This window comes from Mangifera indica, chromosome 4, assembly GCF_011075055.1.
Source record: "Mangifera indica cultivar Alphonso chromosome 4, CATAS_Mindica_2.1, whole genome shotgun sequence".
NCBI lineage: Eukaryota > Viridiplantae > Streptophyta > Magnoliopsida > Sapindales > Anacardiaceae > Mangifera > Mangifera indica.
The window spans coordinates 17,695,779-17,721,814 of NC_058140.1; the positions used below are offsets into that span (position 1 = coordinate 17,695,779).

Here is a 26,036-nt window from a genome sequence, read left to right on the forward strand (position 1 = left end):
GAGATTATTTACTTACCATATGACAAAATCAAGGTTTAAAAGTTGATACATTTATAAAGACTCCGTCTAAAATTAAGTTTGAATTCTTTGTAAGCAAGCAAATAGAAACGATAGGGTGAATATGGCGATAAGTAAAGGCGGAAGGAAATGTTTATATTATTATTAGAAAATAATATTTCATTTTCATGTGCTAATAATAATGTTGGGTGTTTTGTTTGCGCCATTAGCTTGAGCAAAAATATTATTATTTATTGAGAAAAAAAATAAAATAAAATATCGTGGTTAAATAATGTATAATTAGTAAAATTTTAATCAGAACGAAAATTCTGCTTCTTTGTCAATTCATCCATCCAATCCAATATTACATTGATCATATGGTCTCATTCCTTGACAAATAAACATGGAGTCTCCGTCACCGGAGTCGTCTAAAATTTTTCTAGAAGACTTCGGTCAAAAGGTAGACCTCACCCGGAGGATCCGGGAGGTCTTGTTGAACTATCCCGAAGGCACCACCGTCCTCAAAGAACTTATTCAGAACGCCGATGATGCCGGCGCTACCAAAGTTCGCTTTTGCCTCGACCGTAGGCACCACTCCTCTGACTCTCTCTTGTCCCATTCCCTCGCTCACTGGCAGGGCCCCGCACTTTTGGCCTATAACGACGCCGTTTTCTCTGAAGATGATTTTGTTAGTATTTCCAGGATCGGTGGAAGTACTAAACACGGCCAGGCTTGGAAGACCGGTCGATTTGGGTAATTTTATTTTGTCATAATTGTTGTTGTTATTAAGTTTTATACATTACTTGACTGTGTTAATTATTTACTTTTGTAGGGTGGGTTTCAATTCAGTATACCATTTAACTGATTTGCCTTCGTTTGTTAGTGGGAAATATGTTGTACTCTTTGATCCTCAGGGAGTTTACTTACCCAATGTTTCTTCAGCAAATCCTGGAAAGAGAATTGATTATGTTAGTTCTTCAGCTATCTCATTCTATAAAGACCAATTCTTACCGTATTGTGCTTTTGGTTGTGACATGAAAAATTCTTTTGCTGGAACTTTATTCCGTTTCCCTTTGAGGAATGCAGATCAAGCTGCAAGTAGTAAGCTCTCAAGGCAAGCTTATTCGGAAGATTATGTTTCTTCCATGTTTACTCAACTTTATGAGGAATGTGTATTCACACTACTCTTCCTGAAGAGTGTTCTGTCTATTGAAATTTTTGTTTGGGATGTTGGAGAACCCGAGCCAAAGAAGCTATACTCATGGTCTATTAACTCAGCAAATGATGAAACTGTTTGGCATCGACGTGCACTTCTCAGATTGTCCAAGTTAGATATTTCCACTGAAAGAGAGACAGATGCTTATTCTGTGGACTTCTTGATTGAGGAAATGACTGGGAGTGAAATTAAGAAGAAAATTGATACTTTTTATGTAGTGCAAACAATGGCATCAACATCAAGCCGGATTGGTTCTTTTGCTGCTACTGCATCCAAAGATTATGATATCCACCTTCTTCCATGGGCATCAGTTGCAGCTTGTGTATCAAATGATACATCAGATGTAAACCATTTTTCCTTAATTCCTTTATGATGCTTTTTGTCTATTCTTGTTGGTAGTATATCTTAAACTTTTTCAACCCGTCAGCTTTATATCTTAGATTGTACCATACACATGCATTGCCTGCTACTAAACTTGAACTCTAATAATGTGGAATCAATCATATTGCTACATTGCCTATATTGATGCCATTTAACATCAACTTAATGGAGAATATTGCTCTTAATAGACTGGAATGCTCCATTTCATCAGGATTGATACAAACTACATTATAAATTTGGCAATGTTTTATATCACTAACTACATCAGCTCATCATCTATATGGTGGTTACAACTTAGTTTCATCTTTATTTTGATAATAAATTGTGAAGAATAGTATAACTTATGTAGCTTCTTTTTGTTTCTAGTGATATGCATTGTTAATATCCTACCAGAAGAAAAAGAAAAAAAAAGCCTAAGTGACTGTGTGATACATAATTTGAATGTTTAATTGTGCATTGTTTCTTCTTATTCCTTATTGCTTTGAAATCTTAGAATTTGTCATTTTCACTTTTGTGATTTTCTTCCACAAACAAATCAAGAGTTACTCTTTTTGCCCCAAAAAAATATAGAAAATGAGTGCCAAAGAGCTTTGAAGTAATATTTTCAGGAACAAAGTGGTAGTATCCTAGACAATACCACAAACATGTGCATAGTGCCCTACCTGAACTTCTGGGTGTTTGAGTGAGTGACCAGTATAATAATAAAGTGAAAATTTTAATTTCTTGTAACATAAATGAGCATTTGAATTTTATAATATAACCATTTCAATTGTCTGGATACTTTAGACAACAGTATGGTCAACATAGATTGTTTTTACGGGCAGTGGGTATCTGTTTTCAGTTCAATTGAACAAGTCCAAAGGATTATATAAGACTGAGTAGAAAGACGAGATGTAGTGCATCTCTCCTTTTTAATTGTCTTTGTTTTGGTTAATTTTGGGCGGACAATGCTTCAGCTAATGCTTTAGGTAGATTTGTCAACTCTGCCTTCTGGGATCACTTCAGAATTCAAAGATGCTTCTTTTTTCTTTAGTCAACAAAATTGGGAAGCTTCAATTACCTAGTTAGGGAAGACCTTTGTGCAAATTTGATTAGGGAGTTTTTTAGTGTTGACGATTTTGGAACAGTAGAAGTGTTTTCATTTTGTTTTGTTCCATGAACCCTTCGGTTTATGGACAGCTTTTTCTTTTGTATGGATATCTTGTCCATTCCTGTATACTTTGTGTACTTTTTATTGTGAATATATGGTTCTTAGCAAAAGAAAAAAGAAAAGGTTGTCATGAATTTGAGATATAATGTCGGTTTTTTTCTTTGATTAATAATTTATATTTCCAACACGTTTTCTGATATGTAAATCAAAATGATATTCTAATGAGGAAAGATAGTACATTAGCGACATTTTCTCTATTTTGCTTTATTTGAAAGTTCTGTTCACACACTGCTTGTTCTTTACTTACATTATCTAACCAGCCTGTAGCCATCCAGAAGAAATAACAAAATTTTCTCTGTTGATTCTTCCATAATTGTTTTCTTCTTTAACAATAATTTGATAGTTATGTCCTATAAATCTTTGATGTTCTTTAGTCAAAATATATTGTTTGAGTTACATGATTCATTGAGTTTAGCTATCATGGACTTGCAAATGTATGCTAGGAACTTGTTTCATAAATTCTGCCAATAAGATCTCTGTACATATTCTATATAAAATGGTCCAGTACATCTCTTTTCTTGCTTGCTCCCTCTTTACATGATGGAACTCTTGCCTTATTGCATTGTAATTTTTAACAGAATGATGTTTTGAAACTTGGTCGAGCATTCTGCTTTCTTCCACTGCCTGTAAGAACTGGATTGACTGTGCAAGTTAATGGTTACTTTGAGGTTTCCTCAAATCGTCGTGGCATTTGGTATGGGGTGACATGGACAGAAGTGGAAAAATTCGTTCTATCTGGAACAGGCTTCTCTTAGAGGATGTTGTGGCCCCTACTTTTGCACAACTGCTGGTTGGCATGCAAGGTTTGCTAGGTCCATCAAATTCATACTATACTCTATGGCCCAGTGGTACTTTTGAAGAGCCATGGAACATCTTGGTAGAGCATGTCTACAGAAACATTGGAAATGCTTCTGTTTTGTATTCAGATCTTGGAGGAGGAAAATGGGTATCACCACTTGAAGCCTTTCTTCACGATGAGGAGTTTCCTAAAACAAAGGAACTTGCTGAGGCCCTGCTACAATTAGGAATGCCTGTTGTCCATTTACCCAATCACTTGTTTAATATGTGTTTGCAATATGCTTATGGTTTTCAGCAAAAAGTGGTCACTCCTGACTCAGTGCGCATTTTTCTTCGGACATGCAAGATCGTTACTACTCTTAACAGAACTTACAAGCTTATATTGTTGGAATATTGTCTAGAAGACCTGATTGATGATGATGTTGGTACATATTTACATGACCTGCCTTTACTTCCATTAGCCAATGGAAATTTTGGGTTATTTTATGGAGCCTCTGAAGGGGTTGCATATTTTGCTTGCAATGAGTTAGAACACATACTTCTACAGAGAGTTTCTGATAGAATAATTCACAGGAATATTCCCCTAAATGTACTGAGGAGACTTTCTTCTATTGCAAAGTCTGCAAAAGCTAATCTTATTGTCTTTAATGTTCAACATTTCCTTGAACTGTTCCCTAGATTTGTACCTGCTGATTGGAAGCATAAAAGAAAGGTTGTATGGGATCCAGAATCTTGTGATGATCATCCAACTTCTTCATGGTTTATACTTCTTTGGCGGTATCTTCGAAACAACTGTGAAAAGTTATCATTATTTGATGAATGGCCCATATTGCCATCGCTGTCTGGGCATTTGTACAGAGCTTCAAGACAGTCAAAATTGATTAATGCAGAGAAACTTTCTGATGCAGTAAGAGAAATCCTTGTAAAGATTGGCTGCAAGATACTTGACACCAAGTATGGAATTGAACATCAAGATTTGTCACAATATGTCTCTGACGCCGATTATGCAGGTGTTCTGGAATCCATTTTTGATGCTGTCCCTTCAACTATTGGCACCAGGCAGGTACTTCTAGATAATTTGAGAAATGAAGAAAGGGATGAGCTTCGTAATTTTTTCCTTGATTCAAAATGGTACATGGGAACATCTATTAATGATACTAACATAAGAAATTGCAAGAGGCTGCCCATTTATAAAGTTTATGGTGGAGGGTCTGTTCAAGATTTCCAATATTCTGATCTGGAAAATCCTCGAAAGTACTTACCACCCTTAGAAGTCCCTGAGGTTCTTTTGGGAGGTGAATTTATCAACTGCTCCCAAAGTATTGAGAAAGATATGTTGTTCAGATATTATGGAATTGAAAGGATGGGGAAGGCTTGTTTCTATAGGCAGCAGGTGTTTAATAGAATCAAGGAGTTGCAACCTGAAGTTCGTGACCCAATCATGCTTTCTATTTTGCAAACTCTGCCACAGTTGTGTGTCGAGGACACATCTTTTAGGGAATGTTTGAGGAATTTGGAATTTGTCCCAACCATTGGTGGTGCTGTTAAGTGTCCTGTGTCGCTACATGACCCTCGCAATGAAGAGTTATATGCGCTACTGGAAGAGTCTGACAGTTTTCCTTGTGGTGCTTTCCAAGATTCTGGAATTTTGGACATGCTACAGGGTTTGGGACTCAAAACAACTGTATCTCCTGAGACAATCATAGAAAGTGCTCGAAAGGTAGAACGACAAATGCATGAGAATCCGGAAAAGGCAAATTCAAGAGGTAAAGTTCTGCTCTCTTACTTAGAAGTAAATTCTATGAAATGGCTTCCCAATCAAGTGCATGATGATCTAGGAACAATGAACAGAATGTTTACACGAGTTGCAACTGCATTTAGGCCTCATAACTTGAAATCTGACTTGGAAAAATTTTGGAATGATCTACGGATGATTTGCTGGTGTCCAGTTTTAGTTTCTGCTCCATTTAAACATTTACCATGGCCAGTAGTATCATCCACAGTTGCTCCCCCAAAACTTGTAAGACTGCAGGCAGACATGTGGCTTGTTTCAGCAAGCATGCGAATACTGGATGGTGAATGCTCGTCCACTGTATTATCATATAATCTGGGATGGTTATCCCCGCCAGGAGGAAGTGTTATTGCTGCACAATTACTTGAGCTTGGGAAGAACAATGAGATTGTAAATGATCAGGTGCTTCGGCAGGAATTAGCCTTAGCAATGCCAAAGATATACTCAATCCTGACGAGCTTGATTGGTTCGGAGGAGATGGACATTGTAAAAGCTGTCCTTGAAGGGTGTCGTTGGATTTGGGTGGGAGATGGATTTGCAACCTCAGATGAAGTGGTTCTTGATGGCCCTTTTCATTTGGCTCCTTACATACGTGTTATACCTATTGATTTAGCAGTTTTTAAGGAATTATTTCTGGAGCTTGGCATCCGAGAATTTTTGAAGCCCACTGATTATGCTAATATATTAGGTAGAATGGCCACAAGGAAAGGTTCCTGTCCTCTTGATTTACAGGAAATAAGGGCAGCCATACTGATAGTGCAGCATCTGGCTGACTTTCAATTTCATGAACAAGTTAAGTTATACTTACCTGATGTGTCGTGCAGATTATATCCTGCTGGTGATTTAGTTTATAATGACGCTCCCTGGTTGCTTGGCTCTGATGATTTTGATAAATCCTTTGCTGAAGCATCTGCAATGGCTTTTAATGCTAGGAGAATAGTTCAGAAATTTGTCCATGGAAACATATCTAATGATGTTGCAGAGAAGCTTGGTGTCTGTTCACTTCGTAGGATCTTGCTAGCAGAGAGTGCTGATTCAATGAATTTGAGTTTATCTGGGGCTGCTGAAGCATTTGGACAGCATGAAGCTTTGACAACAAGGCTTAAACATATTCTTGAAATGTATGCTGATGGACCTGGTATTCTCTTTGAGTTGGTTCAAAATGCTGAAGATGCAGAAGCTTCTGAGGTGGCCTTTCTCTTGGATAAAACTCAATATGGGACCTCTTCTGTTCTTTCTCCTGAAATGGCGGATTGGCAGGGCCCTGCATTGTATTGTTTCAATGACTCTGTTTTTACTCCACAAGATCTTTATGCAATTTCACGTATTGGTCAAGAGAGCAAGCTAGAAAAGCCTTTTGCAATTGGAAGATTTGGGCTGGGTTTTAATTGTGTCTATCATTTTACAGACATTCCCACTTTTGTTTCTGGGGAAAACATTGTTATGTTTGATCCTCATGCTTGTAATTTGCCAGGGATCTCCCCCTCCCACCCTGGACTGCGAATTAAATTTGTGGGGAGAAAAATTTTGGAACAATTTCCTGACCAGTTTTCCCCATTCTTACATTTTGGGTGTGACTTGCAGCATCCATTTCCAGGTACTCTCTTCCGTTTCCCTCTCAGGAGTGCTAGTGTTGCCTTACGAAGCCAGATAAAGAAAGAAGGATATGCTGCTGAAGATGTCATGTCACTCTTTGCTTCTTTCTCTGATGTTGTTTCTGATGCTTTGGTTTTTCTCCGCAATGTGAAAACTATTTCCCTATATGTGAAGGAAGGAACAGGTGAAATGCAACAACTACATCGTGTACATCGGTGTTGCATTAGTGAGCCTGAAACAGAATTGAATGCACTGCATAACATGTTCAATCTGATCAATGGAAAGCGGCATAATGGATTGGATAAAGATCAGTTGCTGAAGAAATTGAGTAAGTCCATTGACAGAGATCTGCCCTATAAATCTCAGCACATTATTGTGACAGAGCAAAGATCATCTGGTGGTATGTCTCACTGCTGGATAACGGGTGAGTGCTTAGGTGGTGGATTAACTAAGAAAAACCCCACCACTTCTGAAAAGTCTCATAATTCAATCCCCTGGGCTTGTGTTGCTGCATATGTACATTCTGTCCAGGTGGATGGTGAATTTAGTGATGTTCGAAAAATAGAGGATGCTTATACTTCTGACATATTTCGAGTTTCCATGGATTCCATTAAAAATAGAAAGAATTTTGATGGCCGTGCCTTCTGCTTTTTACCGCTGCCAATCAGTACTGGTCTTCCAACACATGTTAATGCATATTTTGAATTGTCATCCAATCGAAGGGATATTTGGTTTGGAAATGATATGGCGGGTGGAGGCAGAAAACGCTCTGACTGGAATATGTATCTCCTTGAGGAAGTTGTGGCCCCTGCTTACTCTTGCCTGCTTGAAAAAATAGCATCAGAGATTGGTCCATGTGATTTGTTTTTTTCACTTTGGCCAACAACAATAGGATTAGAACCTTGGGCATCGTTGGTGCGGAAGCTTTACATATTTATTGCTGATTATGGTCTTCGTGTTTTATATACAAAAGCTAGAGGTGGACAGTGGATTTCAACCAAGCAGGCTATTTTTCCTGATTTTACTTTTTATAAGACTCATGAGCTGGTTGAAGCATTATCAGATGCTGGTCTACCCCTTGTGACTGTTTCCAAGCCAGTTGTGGAGAGATTTATGGATGTCCAACCTTCTTTATATTTTCTGACACCGACATTGTTAAGGTCTCTCTTGATTCGGCGAAAGCGTGAATTTAAGGACAAGAATGCAATGATCTTGACCCTTGAATATTGCTTATCTGACTTGACAATTCCTGTTCATGCTGATAATCTATATGGTTTACCCTTGTTACCTCTTGCAGACAGTTCATTTACAACATTTGAGAGGAATGGAGCCGGTGAAAGGATCTTCATTGCTCAGGGGGATGAATTTGGTCTTCTCAAGGATTCACTTTCTCATCAACTAGTGGACTCGGGGATTCCAGAAGGAGTTCGTGGGAAACTATGTGAAATAGCTCAAAGTGGGCAATCAAATATATCTTTTCTTTCATGTGAGTTGCTTGAGAAGCTCTTTTTGAAATTACTTCCAGTGGAGTGGCAGCGTGCTAAAAGGATAACTTGGTCCCCTGGTCATCAAGGTCAACCAAGTCTGGAATGGATAAGATTACTGTGGAGCTATCTTCAAACATGCTGTGATGACCTGTCAATATTTTCTAAATGGCCTTTACTGCCTGTGGCAGATAATTATCTCTTTCAGCTAACTGAAAATTCTCATGTGATCAAGGATGATGGGTGGAGTGAAAATATGTCTTCTTTGTTGCTCAAAGTAGGATGTGTGTTCTTGAGAAATGACGTACCTATAGAACATCCGCAGTTGGAAAAATTTGTGCAGCCTCCAACAGCAATTGGGTTATTAAATGCATTTCTAGCAATTGCTGGTAAGCCTGAGGATGTTCAGGGGCTATTCTATGATGCATCAGAAGGGGAGCTGCATGAACTTAGGAGTTTTATTCTTCAATCCAAGTGGTTCTTTGAGGAGCAAATGACTGACACACAGATTGAAATTATCAAACACCTCCCAATGTTTGAGTCCTACAGAAGTAGAAAGCTTGTTGGTTTGAGTAAACCTATCAAATGGCTTAAACCAGATGGTGTTCGCGATGATCTTTTGCATGATGATTTTATTCGCACAGAGTCAGAAAGAGAAAGAATAATTTTGAGAAGATACATAAAGATTAGAGAGCTGTCAAGGGTGGAATTTTACAGAGTTTATGTTCTTGATCGCATGTCGGAATTCCTATCACAGCAGGGAGCTCTTTCAGACATATTGCATGATGTGAAACTCTTGATTGAAGAGGATATCTCCATCAAGTCAGCACTTTCCATGACATCTTTTGTTTTGGCAGCCAATGGATCTTGGCAACAACCATCAAGGTCCTATTTCTTTCTTTTCTATTTTTTTATAATATTTTTATCCTGATTTTTGTTGGAGAAAAGTTTAGGCTCTTGTCACTACACTTGATTATGAGATGCAAATATTGTTAAAATCAGGATTTCTTCTGGGATCTGTTGGAACTGGATGGGAGATTGCCAAATTCTAAAGCTAATGGAAAAATAATAACAAATTGTGTCAGTGGATTTAAAAGTTCCCTAAATCAGAAGAGACAAAAATGACAATGAATAAGCATCAGTATGGATATTAAAGACTGACAGTTTGATCCTATGATAATCTAGTGGTTGTGGCTTAAACATGCATCTTGTATCCATTCTATATCATAGTACAATTGTACCTTTTCATGGCCCTGACTGATCCTGTTGCAGTAATTATTACTCAAACTTGTGGCAAACAATGTTCATTTAACCAAAAATATATATATATATATATATATTTATATCAGACTAATCTTGACTGAGGATTAACTTGCATTTGGTCAGTTGGAAAATGTTTTTTGTTCTCTTGATAAAGGTGTCGTAGATATAGAAATTTTGGTTCCTTAGGTGAATGGCTATGGAGATTTCCTTTAGGATCTAACTCACTTTGGCATGATGCTATTGAAACTGTGTATGATCTTCAAGCAAATGCATGAAATTTTAATGTGGTGTTGAGATAATCTATCCTCTTTTTGGGTACAAAATTGTAATTTAATAAGAAAAGAAAATATTTTTGGGATGTGCTAGGCTCTCGTGTTTTAATTATTTGCCTAGAATCATTTTTCATTTGGTGGGGGAGAAAAAGCTTTAGATTTGTGGGATGTTGTGAAACTCTTCTTGTGGAGTGTCAAACAATTTTAATTTTCTTTATTTATAGAATTGAGATGCTTTTTTTTTAATTTCTCATTTGGTTGTTTATTTTGAGTTAGACTATGATTTCAAATTAGTGAGTTCAAGGTATCAAAATAAATAAATAAATTATCAAATAACATGAGAATCACAATTTAACTTAGAAATTACAAATTTATGAGGAAAAAATAATGCTAAAATACAAGAATCATCAATAAAACAAATCAGAAATTAACATTAACAGAAACCAGAAAATAGATTTTAGCATAACTTTGACACTTGACAAATTCTTTTTCTCTGTAGTCTTTTGGAATTTTGTGCTTATATCTTTCTTTGAATGTCTCTAAACAGCGAGGCACAATGCAAATGAAAATTATAATATTAAATTGGTATTTCATTACTTTCTTGCTATGACCTGAACTTATCATCCTGTTATAAATAATTTGGTATCATCATCTCCCTCACTATAATAGTTTTTGCAGGCTTTATGATCCTCGTGTCCCTGAGCTACAAAAGATGCTTCACAGAGAAGCATTCTTTCCTTCTGAAAAATTCTCAGATCCTGAAATTTTGGATACTTTGGTTGGTCTTGGGCTTAAAAGAACTTTGGGTTTAACTGGGTTGCTTGATTGTGCTAGATCAGTATCAATATTTAATGATTCTAGTGATTCAAAAGCACATAGTTGTGGAAGGACATTGCTTAGATGTTTGGATTCTCTTGCACTTAAGCTATCAACTGAAAACAGACAAGGCAATAACTCTGAATTGCTGAATGCTATGCTTATTCAGAATAACAATGTTGCGGGTGATGATGCCACATATGTTGACCCTTTGGTGGGAGATGAGAACCATTCAGAAGATTTTCTGGTGGGCAGTGATGCTAGCTATGTTGTCTCTTTGGTTAGAGATGAGAACCATTCAGAAGATGATCTAGATGTTGCCTTTCTCATTGAAAACTTAATCAATGGTGAACCAGAAGAAAATTTTTGGTCTGAAATGAAGGACATTACCTGGTGTCCCATTTCTTCTGATCCACCTGTACAAGGAATGCCTTGGTTGAAAACCAGTAACCAAGTAGCATCTCCAAGTATTGTGAGACCTAAGTCACAGATGTGGATGGTATCATCTACCATGCACATACTAGACGGTGAATGTGGTTCAATTTATTTACAAGATAGACTTGGTTGGATGGACAGCATAAGCATAGATGTCTTATCTACACAACTAATTGAGTTATCAAAGTCATATGGCTTGCTTAGGTCGAATTCTGTGTTGGAAACTGGTTTTAATGCTGCACTCCAAAATGGAATCCAAATTCTTTATTCAAAATTACAAGAATATATTGGTACTGATGATTTTATGCTGCTTAAATCAGCTTTGGATGGTGTTGCTTGGGTTTGGATTGGGGATGATTTTGTGTCTCCAAAGTCACTGGCATTTGATTCACCTGTGAAATTTACCCCTTATTTATATGTTGTCCCATCTGAGTTGTCCGAGTTCAGGGAGTTGCTTGTTGAATTAGGTGTGAGACTTAGTTTTGATATTTGGGACTATTTCCATGTTTTACAACGCTTACAAGATGATGTCAAAGGGGTCCCACTATCAGGCGATCAGTTAAGTTTTGTCTGCTGTGTCCTTGAAGCTGTTGCAGACTGTTGCTCTGACAAACCATTGTTTGAGGCCGCTAATACTCCATTACTAATTCCAAATTCTTCTGGTGTCCTTATGCATGCTGGTGATCTAGTGTATAATGACGCACCTTGGATAGAAGATAATGCTGTTGTTGGGAAACATTTTATTCATCCATGTATTAGAAATGATTTGGCTGATAGGTTGGGGGTAAAGTCAATTCGGTGTCTCTCATTAGTAGATGATGAAATGACTAAAGATCTTCCGTGCATGGATTTTGCTAGAATAAATGAGCTTCTTGCTTTGTATGGGAACAATGATTTCTTGTTGTTTGACCTTCTCGAGTTGGCAGATTGTTGTAAAGCTAAGAAGCTGCACCTGATCTTTGACAAGAGGGAACATTCTCGCCAGTCTTTGCTCCAGCACAATTTAGGTAATTAATACTTTTCCTGATTTTGGTGCTTCTTCAGATGATCCTAACTTAATGCGAAGGACCATTTTATTATTGATCATGCATAATTTTTATTTGCCATTGAGTTGTTTGAGAATATAAGACTAAGTGGTGGTTAATTCTTTTTATTAGCATCTTGTCACTTACATGGGCAGTGATGAAATGATGGTTACATACAACCAAACTACAAAACTGTATGACTCTAATGATTATTGCATATCTATAGGGCTAGTTTGAATCAGTTTAATCTGCATTTTTTACTTTGTGTGACCATTGTCGTGTTTAGCCAGAAGTTTAGAGCTATATTAATATAGTATTCATTATAATTTTCAATAGTTAACTATTCTGTATATTTACTTAAAATTATGGCTAGGACAGGTGAATTTCAAGGGCCTGCTCTGGTTGCTATTCTGGAAGGGGCCAGCTTGAGTAGGGAGGAGGTTAGTAGTCTTCAGCTTCTTCCTCCTTGGAGACTTCGTGGTGATATTCTTAACTATGGTTTGGGACTGCTTAGCTGTTACTTCATTAGCGATTTCCTGTCTATTGTTTCTGGTGGCTGCTTTTACATGTTTGATCCTCATGGTTTGGCGCTAGCTGCATCCTCAAGTCGTGGTCCTGCAGCTAAAGTGTTTTCTTTGTTAGGTACTTCAACCACAATTATTTGAATTGCAATATTCATTATTATATTCATACATATCACACTTTCTGGCCCTTTTTTCCTCAAATATTTTTTTTGGGTTCTATGCAGAGTACAAATTATGTGGCAGAATTATATAAAGATATTGTCTAAAGCAATTGCTTATCTGGGTCCTATTTGAGAAAACCAGCTTTCGAATTTGTTCATCAATCTCTTAATCTTGGTCTTTAAAATTTTATAAAGCATTATTTCCTACGTATAGAGTATATTTGACTATGAAAATTTTCACATGACCTTAGAAACTTTGGAGGAGAGATTTTAGATTTTCTTCTGTTTAAGTTATTTCATCTGGATCACCCCAATCTTGTTTTTCATGTTTTGAAGATAGGTTGGTGTCTATTGAAAGACGGAGGAAGAAAGAATATAAAGGTTGTAGAAGAGAGAGTGAAGAAAATAATGTCTTAAAATTTTCAACTCAGTCATGTTATATGAAAAAAAATTACTGGGTCTAGGTAAAAAATTTAATGTGTATTCGGATCCAAGTGCTAAGTCCTTTAATTACATTTAAAGATTTACTTGAGTGTTTGGTAGAGTTTACTGCTGTTGTTAAACCTTTCCCATCAGCTTAAACATTTATGTTTAATGATTTCTCAACAAAATAGAAGTTGATAACTCTGTCCCAATTTCTGTTGTGGTCAACATATGCATATTGTGCAGTGTTTTTTTTCCCGTGTTAATAAATCTGTAATTTAATTCTTAAATTCCTGGAGGCTTTGGGGCTTTTTTTTATTTTTAAAAAGCTATATTTTCTTATGGACAATGGATGTATTGAATAGTATTTTTGTTTTCCTTGATCTACTTGCAGGTACTAATTTGATTGAGCGATTTCGTGATCAATTTAAGGCAATGCTGATTGGTGAAAATATGTCATCTTTGGATTCTACTTTTATTCGCATGCCTCTATCATCAGAATGCTTGAAAGATGGAGTTGAAACTGGCTTTATGAGAGTAAAGCAAATAATTGACAGATTTTGGGAGCATGGTTCTAGGGCACTTATATTCCTAAAGTCCGTTTTGCAGGTACAAAAAGTTCTATCAACTTTGGTATTGCTTGCATGCACCTGCATTTCATAATTTATTCTGAATATATTTTGTGCCTTTTCTCTTGTTAGAGAAGCAGGATATGGAAAGGGCTATCTCACTTTTGGTTCTTTTTGTATAATATCTTGTCATGGATAACATTGCATTACATTTACTTTGCTTTTTAAAGTATATACGGTTGAGAATAACACGAGGATCCACGCAAAATATGCATATTATGCACTGTCCCTATCACAACTAGAACTTTGGTGAAAACCACTTAAATTCTAATTTGTTGCCGCAGGACAGAGTAGACATGCCAAGTAGGTCTGCAGATGGGTTAACCACTTAAGATCTTTTTGAGAAATAAACTTCTGAGACATTTCCTACCCTTCACAAAAATTAATTATAAACCTTTTAAATATATTGTATTGTTGAAAACTCTTTTTTTAATCCTTGTTCAGGGATTAATTTAAATTTGAAATGACTGATAATAATCCCAAAATTAGTGAAATTATTAGCTTTAGGATTGTTATCTTTATTTTTAAGTAAGGGATTAGTACCTTTGTTTTTGATTTAGTTGTTTATTTTCAGTCTAGTCCTATTGTATCAAGTATAAATTGATAACTAGATCAATGAATACAAATTTAACGAGGCATTCATCTAGAATCTAGTTTCTCATTTTTTACAAGTTATCAGAGTAGGATTGGTTCAATTGAAGAAGAGCTCTAGGAATCAGAGCAGGATCAGTTCAACTGAAGAAGAAGAAGATCTTCAGGAAGCCTGTTTTGGTGTGCCTTCATTGCCACTGATTTTTTCCTATACTGTAGGTGGCCTTCATTGCCACTGCATTTAAGGAATTAGTTTAGTGCCTTCATTGCCATTGATTTTTCATCAGGGTTTTTCCCATTTTTCCTCAGTCATATTCTCTCTCTGTTGTTTCTTTCAATTTGAATATCAGAGCCAAGATCTCCTGCTGGCATAATTTTTTCGGTCTTTCGGACAAAGAACTGACAACACAATCAGAGTGGGCATAACCAAAAGGCATGACTCTGTAGTTTGTTTCAATCAGAGCCTAGACTCTGTTTGTTAGCCTTGGCCATCCGAATTGTGCCATTGCTTTCTTTCTTTCATTAAATAAATGCTTACAATCTTTCATAACAGAGCAAGGTTGATCAGGAGAAGAGTGTAGTTTTAGAGATTCAAGGTTGAACTGATCAATACCAACTCTTGAAAGACTAAAACTCATACTCAAATTGACATGACATCCTCATTGATAGCAATAATCTTGGCCAATAAAGTCATCTCTGGAATGACAAACTGAGAAAAAGCCTTTACATTATTAGTTGAACAAATTCTGACAGGCTAGGGGACCAACTTGTGTCACATCTACTCAAAAGGTCCAAATACCAAACTTGGTGAAGAACAATACCTTGGTTGAAACTTTCCAACTCAAGTTCATGGGCTTGGACTCAATCATTTGTATCATGGTTTCGACTATTAATAGGCAAGTTAGGATATCTATTCACTAGCTTGAGGGGGGTGATGAAAACTCTTTCCCTAATCCCTAGTCTAGGATTAATTTAAATTTGAAATAATTGATTATTATCCCAAAATTAGTGGAATTATTAACTTTAGGATCATTATATTTATTTTTTGAATTAGGGCTTATTTTCTTTGTTTTTGAATTAGTTGTTTACTTTCAGTCTAGTCCTATTGTATAAGTATTAATTGGTAACTAGACCAATGAATAATAATCAAATGAGGTATTCATTGAGAATCTTGTTTCTCAATTTTAACATGTATAGATGGTAAAGGTGGTTGGCTTTTCATTATTGGCTCCATTGGTAACTCAGCATTGTAAAATAGTATCACAATCTAGTGGACCAATAAGTCTTGTGCTTGATTCCTCTCATTTTATTAACTAAATAATATTAGTTGTAATTTGATCCATGTGCCTTCAGATTATTCTTTTTTCTCTTGTGGAGGCCCCGTACACTTTTGTATGTCCTTTTCATCAGTAAATCTTATTTTTCCTATAAAAATGCAGTAAGATGCCTTGTTAATATCAAACACCTCATTATTATTGAAAAGTATTATTCAAAAGTCCTTGAAATATCAAATTTCGCCCTTTGAATATCAAAAAATCACTTATAAAAGCATCAAAAAGCCCTGGATATGGAGATATGTAATACTTTTTAATAATAGGGGTGAGTTTGTTCTGTTGTGATTTAAATTGTATTTGTAGTTACGACTGTGATTGTAGTTATGTTTGATTTTCATGCCCTACATATAAGTTTGTGTTTTAGAGTTTAAATGCTATATTGATTTGTTGTATATTCCACTATGATTTCCTTTCAAGATTTATTTATTAATATGGAAATATTTTGTTAACAAATGTTATTGTTGAAAATTTTTTAAAATGCTTATGCTTTCAGGTATCATTTTCAATTTGGGAAGAAGGCAGCTTGAAGCCATGTCAGGATTACTCAGTTTGTGTTGATTCATCATCTGCTATAATGAGGAATCCATTTTCAGAAAAGAAATGGAGGAAGTTTCAAATATCAAGATTATTTAGCAGTTCAAATGCTGCAATTAAGTTGCATATAATAGATGTGTACTTGGACCAAGGAGGAACAAGAGTTGTGGACAAATGGCTTGTTGCACTCAGCCTTGGTTCTGGGCAAACAAGAAATATGGCTCTTGATAGGTATGTTGTCTTTGAAATTTGATCTATATGGAAGGAATAAATATTATAGTTAAGCAAAATTCATGATTTTGTTGAAGAATTGACTGTCAAAAAAATCTTCCAAAAATGGATACATTTGCTCTTGTCTTGAAGCATTACCATCTTTTGCTTGTCAAAATAAAGAGGCTATTGTGTTGGTGACTGGCAAGGATTTGAGTTTGACAAGTTGTGAATATGAATATCATTTTCTAGGCTGGTTGTGTTATGCTAATTTAAGTTGGAACTCGATTCAAGTCACCGCATCAGGGCCATGGGCCTGCATTGGATAAAGCCTTTTATGTAAGTTCTGTAATGATATCTGCACACAATAAAAGACTTGTGTGATGCATATGCCATTACCTTTCCCTTTTTTAGTTGGGAAAGTTCCAAGGAGGATATGATGACTTGCTGTGTCTTTGGTATATCTGTTTTTGAGATAGCAATAACTGTGCTCAAGGTTCTTTGGTAGATATGTGATTTACTTTAGTGGGAGCTATCATATTCTAAATGACAGGTGTCTAGGGCTTGTTAGAGAGAGACCCAATTGGTATTGAAATTTGTCTTAAAACTCTCTTGAAATTATAGAAGTCAATATAAACCTTTCCCTGTATTAATTAGACTTTGCTTGAAGTGTCATGAAACTTGTGAGAAAGCTTCCATATTGGCTGGTCCACGTGTAAATTGGCTAAACCTCATGTGAGGTGATTGAAATTTTCCCTTGGCATGCACAAACACATAGAAAAACTTATCAACCTTCTTGAAGATTGTTTATAGGAAAATGGTAATGATCATCTGTTTATTCCCCTTGATAAATACTCTGCAAAATTGAAGGCTATATGAAGCCATACAAGCTAATTTCCCATTACTAGAAAATTTACCTACCGAACAAATTACCTTCAAATAAGGAAACAAAGTACAAATCAGTTTAGGAGATAATTTCTCTCCTCTATACTTGATAATTGGGAGTTATTGCAATTTCTCAAAAACCCTTTTATTCTATTAATAAAAAATTTAATTAAAATAACCTAAATCTTGAGATTAGTGCTCAGAATTCTAGACTCCCCCTTAAGTTATGTCATGTATGTCAATCATGCCTAGCTTGGACTTCAAATCTTCAAAGTTGGTTTAAGGTAGAGCCTTAGTCAATATGTATGCAGTTGAGAACATGTAGGGGTATATATTAACTTGATAACCCCTTCCTCTAATTTTTCTTTGCTGAAGTGGCGATTGAGTGCCACATGCTTTTTTCGGTCATGATGAACTGGGTTCTTTGCAATGGTAATGGCAGCTTTGTTGTCACAGTAGGTCTCCATAGACTCTAAATCTACAATTTTTAAATCCTCCAACAATCTTTAAGCGTAATTCCTTCACATGTTCCATCTGACATTGCCCTCAACTCAGCCTCTGCACTTGTAGCTACCATGGATTGCCTTCCCACTGGTTTCTTTGTTCTGTACTTCCCAGAGGAATCTCCTCCTGCTAATTGAAAAGGTGTCTCATGGCACAATGCTTACTTATGACTTTCTTTGCAGGCGATATCTGGCATACAATTTAACACCTGTAGCTGGAGTAGCAGCTCTTATATCCCGAGATGGTCATCCTACTGATGCTCTTGGCACTGGCTCCATAATGTCTCCTCTTCCTTTGTCTAGTGATGTAGATTTACCTGTCACTGTATTGGGTTGTTTCCTGGTGCATCATAATGGTGGTCGCTATCTCTTTAAATACCAGGACAAGAGAACTTCGGTCAAGGCACAGCCTGATGCAGGAGATCATCTAATTGAAGCTTGGAATAAAGAACTGATGTCTTGTGTTCGAGATTCATACATTGAAATGGTTGTGGAAATTCAGAAATTAAGAAGAGAACCATCAAGTTCTACCACTGAGCTTGCAGGTCATGTGATTCCTCTGGCTTTGAAGGCTTATGGAGATCAAATTTATTCCTTCTGGCCAAGATCTAATGCACATGTTATTATTAATCAAACAGGTGAAGACAGCAAGTTGACATCAGTCAAAGTGCTTAAAGCAGATCAGGAATGCATTATTGAACTAGTAATAAGGCCTTTCTATGCTCGCCTTGTTGATCTTCCTCTCTGGCAGCTATATTCAGGAAATTTTGTGAAGGCTGAAGAGGGTATGTTTCTTGCACAACCTGGGAATGGGGTAGGTGGTAATGTGCTTCCTGCTACAGTTTGCAGCTTTGTGAAGGAACACTATCAGGTGTTTTCGGTGCCATGGGAATTAGTGTCTGAGATTAAAGCTGTGGGCATTAAAGTTCAAGAAATTAAACCTAAAATGGTCAGGGATCTTCTACGGGTTTCGTCAACATCTATTGTTCTTCGGTCAGTTGATACTTATGTAGATGTTCTTGAGTACTGCTTGTCGGATATTCAATTCCTAGGATCTCCAGATATCTGTGAAGATGATGCTTCACATAATCCTGTTGAGTCTAATAGTATTTATAGAGCACATAATGAAGTAGGCAGCAGTTCCACTTTAGCATCATTTCCTCATGTGCATAGTTCTCATAGTTCCTCTTCCCAGACAACAGTGAGTTCTAGTGATGCCCTTGAAATGATGGCTAGCTTGAGTAGGGCTTTATTTGATTTTGGACGGATAGTGGTTGAAGATATTGGTCGAGCTGGAGGACCTGCAGTGCACAGAGGCAACATGGCAGGTACCAGTAACATCCACAGAAATGTTGACCCAAAGTTTCTATCAATAGCTGCTGAGCTCAAAGCCTTACCATTTCCAACTGCAACAAATCATTTAGCAAGGTTGGGTGTTACTGAACTTTGGTTTGGGAACAATGAGCAACAGACACTAATGAAGCCTTTAGCAGCAAAGTTTATCCACCCTAAAGTATTTGATAGAGCAATCTTAGCTGATATTTTGTCAAAATCTGCCATACAAACACTACTTAAACTGAAGAGTTTCTCTTTCCACTTATTGGCTGGTCATATGAGGTTGCTTTTTCACAATAACTGGGTGAATCATGTAATGGAATCAAACATGGTTCCATGGTTTTCATGGGAGAATATATCAATTTCTGGTGGGGAAGGAGGCCCTTCTCCTGAATGGATAAGGTTATTCTGGAAAATATTTGGTGGGTCATTGGATGACCTCTCTCTCTTCTCTGATTGGCCCTTAATTCCTGCATTTCTTGGGAGGCCAATTTTATGCCGTGTGAGGGAGCGCCATCTGCTTTTTGTTCCACCTCCATATACAGATCCAACTCCTGAAAACGTTGTCACAGATGTCAGTGTGGTTGGAAATAATGTAAGTAGATTACCTATGGATAGTACTTCTGACTCAATCCAGCCTTACATCATTGCTTTTGAAGTGGCCAAAGGAAAGTATCCGTGGTTGTTGTCTCTGTTGAACCAGTGCAATATACCAATTTTTGATACTGCTTTCATGGACTGTGCTGGTCCTTGTAAATGTCTCCCTACACCTAGTCAATCATTAGGGCAAGTTATTGCATCCAAACTTGTTGCAGCCAAAAATGCCGGCTACTTCCCAGAACTTAGTTCTCTTTCAACTTCAGACAGGGGTGAACTTTTTACTCTTTTTGCTCATGATTTCCACTCTAATGGTTCCAAATATGGGACAGAAGAACTTGAAGTGTTACGTTCTCTGCCAATATATAAAACAGTTGTTGGGTCATGCACACATCTGCAGGGTCAAGAACAATGTATGATCTCTACCAATTCATTCCTTAAGCCATATGATGAGCGTTGCCTCTGTTATTCAACAGATTCAATTGAATACTTGTTACTTCGAGCCCTTGGGGTCCCTGAATTGCATGATCAACAGATTTTGGTACGGTTTGGGTTACCTGGTTATGAAGGAAAACCAACTCCTGTGCAGGAGGATATATTGATTTATCTCTATACAAATTGGCAAGATTTCCAAACAGATTCTTCTGTAGTTGAAGCATTGAAGGAGACTAAATTTGTGAGGAATGCTGATGAATTTTCCACAGATTTGTATAAGCCAAAGGATCTTTATGATCCTGCTGATACTTTATTAATGGCTGTCTTTTCTGGTGAGAGGAAGAAATTTCCTGGTGAAAGGTTTGATACAGATGGGTGGCTTCGAATTTTAAGGAAAACAGGCCTTCGAACTTCAACAGAAGCAGATGTAATACTTGAATGTGCCAAAAGGGTAGAGTATCTTGGAAAGGAGTGCATGGATTTCTCAAGAGATTTTGATGATCTTGAGACAGATTCGATCCACTCTAAAAATGAAGTGTCTATGGAAATCTGGACATTGGCTGGATCAGTTATTGAAGCTGTGTTTTCAAACTTTGCTATCCTTTATGGCAATAACTTCTGTAATCAACTTGGCAAGATTGCTTGTGTCCCTGCTGAACTAGGCTTGCCAAATGTCTGTGGCAAGAAAGGTGGCAAGAGGGTTCTTACTTCGTACAGTGAAGCTATTCTGTCAAAGGACTGGTCTCTTGCTTGGAGTTGCGCCCCCATTCTTTCCAGACAAAATGTCGTTCCACCTGAATACTCCTGGGGAGCAATCCAGTTGAGGAGCCCACCAATGTTCTCCACTGTCCTCAAACATTTGCAGGTAATTATTTATTTTTTGCACGCTTAAGAGAAACAGTTTATGTAAATACAACTCCATCTAACACAATATGGTCTAGGTAATCGGTAAAGGTGGCGGTGAAGACACTCTTGCTCACTGGCCAATCACAACAGGCATGATGACCATTGATGAAGCATCGTGTGAAATTTTGAAATATCTGGACAAGGTTTGGGGTTCCCTCTCCTCTTCAGGTAGCTCCCTCCCATTCTCATTCTAGCTACCTAGTGTAAAACCTGTGCATTTCTTTTTTAAACTAAGTCTGTATATTAATCTAGCTTCACTTTGGTCCTGTCACAAGAGAAGTTCAAGATACCTATTTTTTCTTCATTCACTAAAATTGGAAATGAGTGTGCTGCTGATTTTGCTTTAGATCAACTATATTGATAATATAATATAGAGAGAAAAGATGGGTTGGTTTTATTTTACATGGTTTTGTATTGGAGTGGACAGTTTGTTTGCATACTCTCCATTTTACCATTTGTAGATCTCCTTTAAAATTATTCAACTTAAGTTTTTTTTTACAAATTTGGTGCAGATAATCATTTCTTCATTTCATTTAATCCAATGGTTAAAAAGTAATAAGTAGCATTTAATGTTACCAACATATCAACCCTATGCACCACTGGATTAAAGTGCCATGTTTTCAAGTTAAAAGATTCTGTAGAGAATGGCATTTGGCTGCCATATTTTTTTTAAGGGAAATGGACTTACTTCTTGTTCTTCATATATGCAGATATACAAGAGCTGCAGCGAGTAGCATTTTTACCTGCTGCAAATGGAACACGTTTGGTGACAGCTAGTCACCTTTTTGTGCGTCTGTCAATTAATCTTTCGCCATTTGCATTTGAACTTCCGAGTCTATATCTTCCTTTTGTACAGATTCTCAAAGAATTGGGACTTCAGGACATGCTATCTATTGCTTCTGCAAAAGATATGCTTTTAAATCTCCAGAGAGCATGTGGGTTTCAGCGTCTAAATCCAAATGAACTTCGTGCTGTAATGGAAATTTTGTATTATGTCTGTGATGGGACTGTGGAGGCAAACAACTCTAACAGGCTTGACTGGGAATCAGATGCGATAGTCCCAGATGATGGATGCAGACTTGTTCATGCAATATCTTGTGTGTATATTGATTCTTATGGCTCTCGCTATGTGAATTGCATTGACACCTCGAGGTTAAGATTTGTCCACCCAGATCTTCCAGAGAGAATATGTATAGTCTTGGGTATCAAAAAGCTATCTGATGTTGTGATAGAGGTTAGGTTAATCTTCTTGAACTTATTCGTTGGACCCATTCTTGTGATTCCAACTGATTGTTAATGGAGCATTTATGTTAATTTGGAAAAGTCAATTTGTCTGCAGGAACTTAGTCATGAAGAACATTTACAGAATTTGGAATTTATTGGGTCTGTTTCACTAGCGGTCATCAGAGAGAAGCTGTTAAGCAGATCATTTCAGGGTGCTGTATGGAGTCTTGTAAATAGTACAGCCAGCTATATTCCAACATTTACCACTACAGCTTTGGGAACAATACAAAGTTCACTTGAATCTCTCGCCAAGAATTTGCAGTTTGTTAAGTGTCTCCATACTCGTTTTCTACTACTCCCAAGATCCATAGACATAACCCGTATTGCTAAGGATTCCCTTTTTCTGGAGTGTGATAAAGGATTCAAGCATCGCACTCTTTACTTCCTAAACCAGTCAAAGACCTGTGTTTTAGTCGCTGAACCACCAGCCTATATATCTGTTCATGATATCATTACAATTGTTGTGAGTCAAGTTTTGGGCTCCCCCATGCCATTACCTATAGGTTCTTTATTTTTCTGTCCTGAAGGCTCTGAAACTGCAATTGTTGACAATTTGAAACTTTGTTCTGACAAGAGAGACGTTGAAACCATTAGTAGTTTAGTTGGCCAAGAAATACTGGCTAAAGATGCTCTGCAAGTGCAATTTCACCCATTAAGACCTTTCTACAGAGGAGAAATAGTGGCATGGCGAGTTAAACAGGGAGAGAAGTTGAAATATGGTAGGGTTCCAGAAGATGTAAGACCTTCAGCTGGTCAAGCGCTGTACAGGTTCAAGGTGGAAACTGCACCTGGAGAGACTGAGTCTCTTCTATCTTCACAAGTTTTCTCGTTCAGAAGCTTGCTGCTGGGCAATGAGGCTTCTGCAGGAACCATACCAGATGCGAACAATGCAGGAACTGATAGCACGTCCCATGATATGCCAGAAACGTCCAGAAGAGGCAAAACAAAGACTCCTCAGGTTTGGGTCTCTGACTTGGTAACTCTTAGAAAGTTGATCTCTTTAGCATGATTATGATATAGAAAGGTGATTGTGATCTCATTTTATTCCAAACTGCTCACCAGATAATCTTGTGATACTCTTGCTAGATCATACACTTATGGTGCTGAACCTACATTGATCAAGTTTGTGTTTGTTAGTTGTGCTTCGTCTACATGCCTTATCTGTGAGAGGCGGCACATCAAAGCTTATGATACTGTTATTGGTTTTCAATTATGAGTTTCAGATATTGGGCTAACTGGTAGCTTGACACATTTTCTATGCATACTTCTAGTAATCTATTCCTAATATTTATAAAAATAAAAAAGTCAATGCTACTAATTAATATTTTAGGTTACTTAAATAAAATGACTCCAAATACATAATGACAAAATTCCTAAATGCAAATATAGTTCCTATAAACGATAAACCTTTGTCCATTTGTTTTATATCACATTAGTTATGGCATGTAGACCTTGATTTATTTTCAATCATCTATTAAGGTTTGATACCTAATCCATTGTATTACTTTTGTTTTCGTCTCATTAATGCCATCCTGTACTGTTTCCTATAAAAGAAATAAAAGACCATTTATCATCTCTAAGGTATCAAGCATCAACTGAGAAGGCCGTCTTTTGAACAATTCCTGGTGAACAACAACTATATCCTATTAATTAAAAGAAAACTCAACAATGCAAATAATTAATATCTTAACTTAAAAAAAATATAGTTATAAAATCTTAATGATGAAAATCCCTGAGCATAAAATGATTTCTATAAACAATAAACCTTAGTCCCTTTGATTTTCATTACATAGAATATTTATGTTAAGCCCCAGTTGATTGTATAATCAACTCTCAAGTATCAAGTGCTTACTAAGAGTCTTTCTTTTAAGCAGGCACAACCTGGTAAAGAGCTTCAGTATGGTCGAGTATCAGCTGCGGAACTGGTTCAAGCAGTTCATGAGATGCTTTCTGCTGCTGGAATCAGTATGGGTGTGGAGACACAGTCTCTACTGCAGAAAACCATTGCCCTACAAGAACAACTGAAGGAGTCTCGGGCTGCACTTCTGCTTGAGCAGGTTTGTATCTTGCCGTTATGAAATATGAATAGTTTATTACCATTGCTAGTTGGTTTTGGCTGAAGGGAAGTAAGATGCTGATGTTATAGCAAACTAGCTCATGAGTGCGCCAATGATATAGTTTTTGTGTATGCTTCATTGCTTTCTGTGTCTCTATGAACATACCTGTGATTGATTGTAAATGCCTCTGAAAGCTTTGGCCTCTTAACTAGTTTTGATGTAGTTCATGAATTTGTTAATATTTGCCCTTTGAGGGTACAAGCAGACAAAGTTATAGTTATTTTAATGCATTGAAAAAGTGTTCTCTTGTTATTTTACTTTAAAAAATGCATTGATTTTACACAACAAAAACTTTCTGGGGACAGTTTTTAAAATTTTATGGTATAAATGACATCTCTGCCTGGACATTTGTGTGATCTGCATGGAATTTGACATGTTGAATATGAGCTGACCTTCTGCTCCAAAATTCTTAAAATGCTACTCTGTGTGAGATAGAGCCTGCATTCATGCATTTGTGTGCTCCCACTTCCTTTGTTATTTGAAATTTGAACTAGAGAGTGCAATTTTAGTAGTGTTGGTTGCAAGAACAACACTTGCTTTAGCTAGAATCATATGTTTGATAATGTAGGGAAAAACTCTTTATCATGGGTAAAAATAAAATGTGCAGGAAAAATCAGATGTAGCATCAAAAGAAGCCGAGACAGCAAAAGCAGCATGGGTCTGTCGGGTGTGTTTGATCAATGAAGTGGATATGACAATAATTCCGTGTGGTCATGTGCTTTGTCGTAGATGCTCGTCCGCTGTTGCAAGATGTCCATTTTGTAGACTTCAGGTCACTAAAACCATCAAAATCTATCGGCCATGATTCTATTTGGTGGTTTTATCAACCAGATGAGATATTTTTAGTGAAACTATGATTATGTGCAGTTTTGTTTATATATTCATTCTTTTTTTAAATAAAATAGAAGAATCTTCAAATTCCAGGTGGATATAGGAATCCCACTAATAGTGTTGAAGTGGAGGTTGGCTTATTCATTTAACATCATGTTGTAGGGATGAGTCATTCTTTTTCAACTATCACTACTTGTGTAATATGTATAATGATTTTTGAAATATTTATTTGCACAAGAGTTAATTAATATGAATTTGAAGAGAATCACATTTGAAAAGTTAATTATTGAAATTGGGAAGTCTAAGTTCATATAAATCTTACTTTAAAATCATATCATTAGGTGGAGATATAGGTTATCTATCCCCGTTCCTCTTATGCCTCTTACATACTAAGCTAGCGCTTTGCTCTAAGAGTTACATACCCGAATGGTAACATTTATGATTCAATTAAA

General features: G+C 36.7%; 1 protein-coding gene across 1 annotated transcript; it reads left to right on the top strand.

The window, feature by feature from the left end:
* Window positions 1-189: 189 nt before the first annotated feature.
* On the top strand, window positions 190-25,838 carry LOC123213676 (sacsin). The gene is given in 14 exon segments (XM_044633143.1): window positions 190-750; window positions 830-1,556; window positions 3,383-3,503; window positions 3,506-9,359; window positions 10,688-12,267; window positions 12,664-12,927; window positions 13,788-14,002; window positions 16,441-16,712; window positions 18,263-21,311; window positions 21,388-21,520; window positions 22,063-22,586; window positions 22,692-23,594; window positions 24,511-24,693; window positions 25,361-25,838. Coding segments are annotated over 14 exon segments (14,373 nt in total). The 5' UTR covers window positions 190-400; the 3' UTR covers window positions 25,559-25,838.
* Window positions 25,839-26,036: the final 198 nt, after the last annotated feature.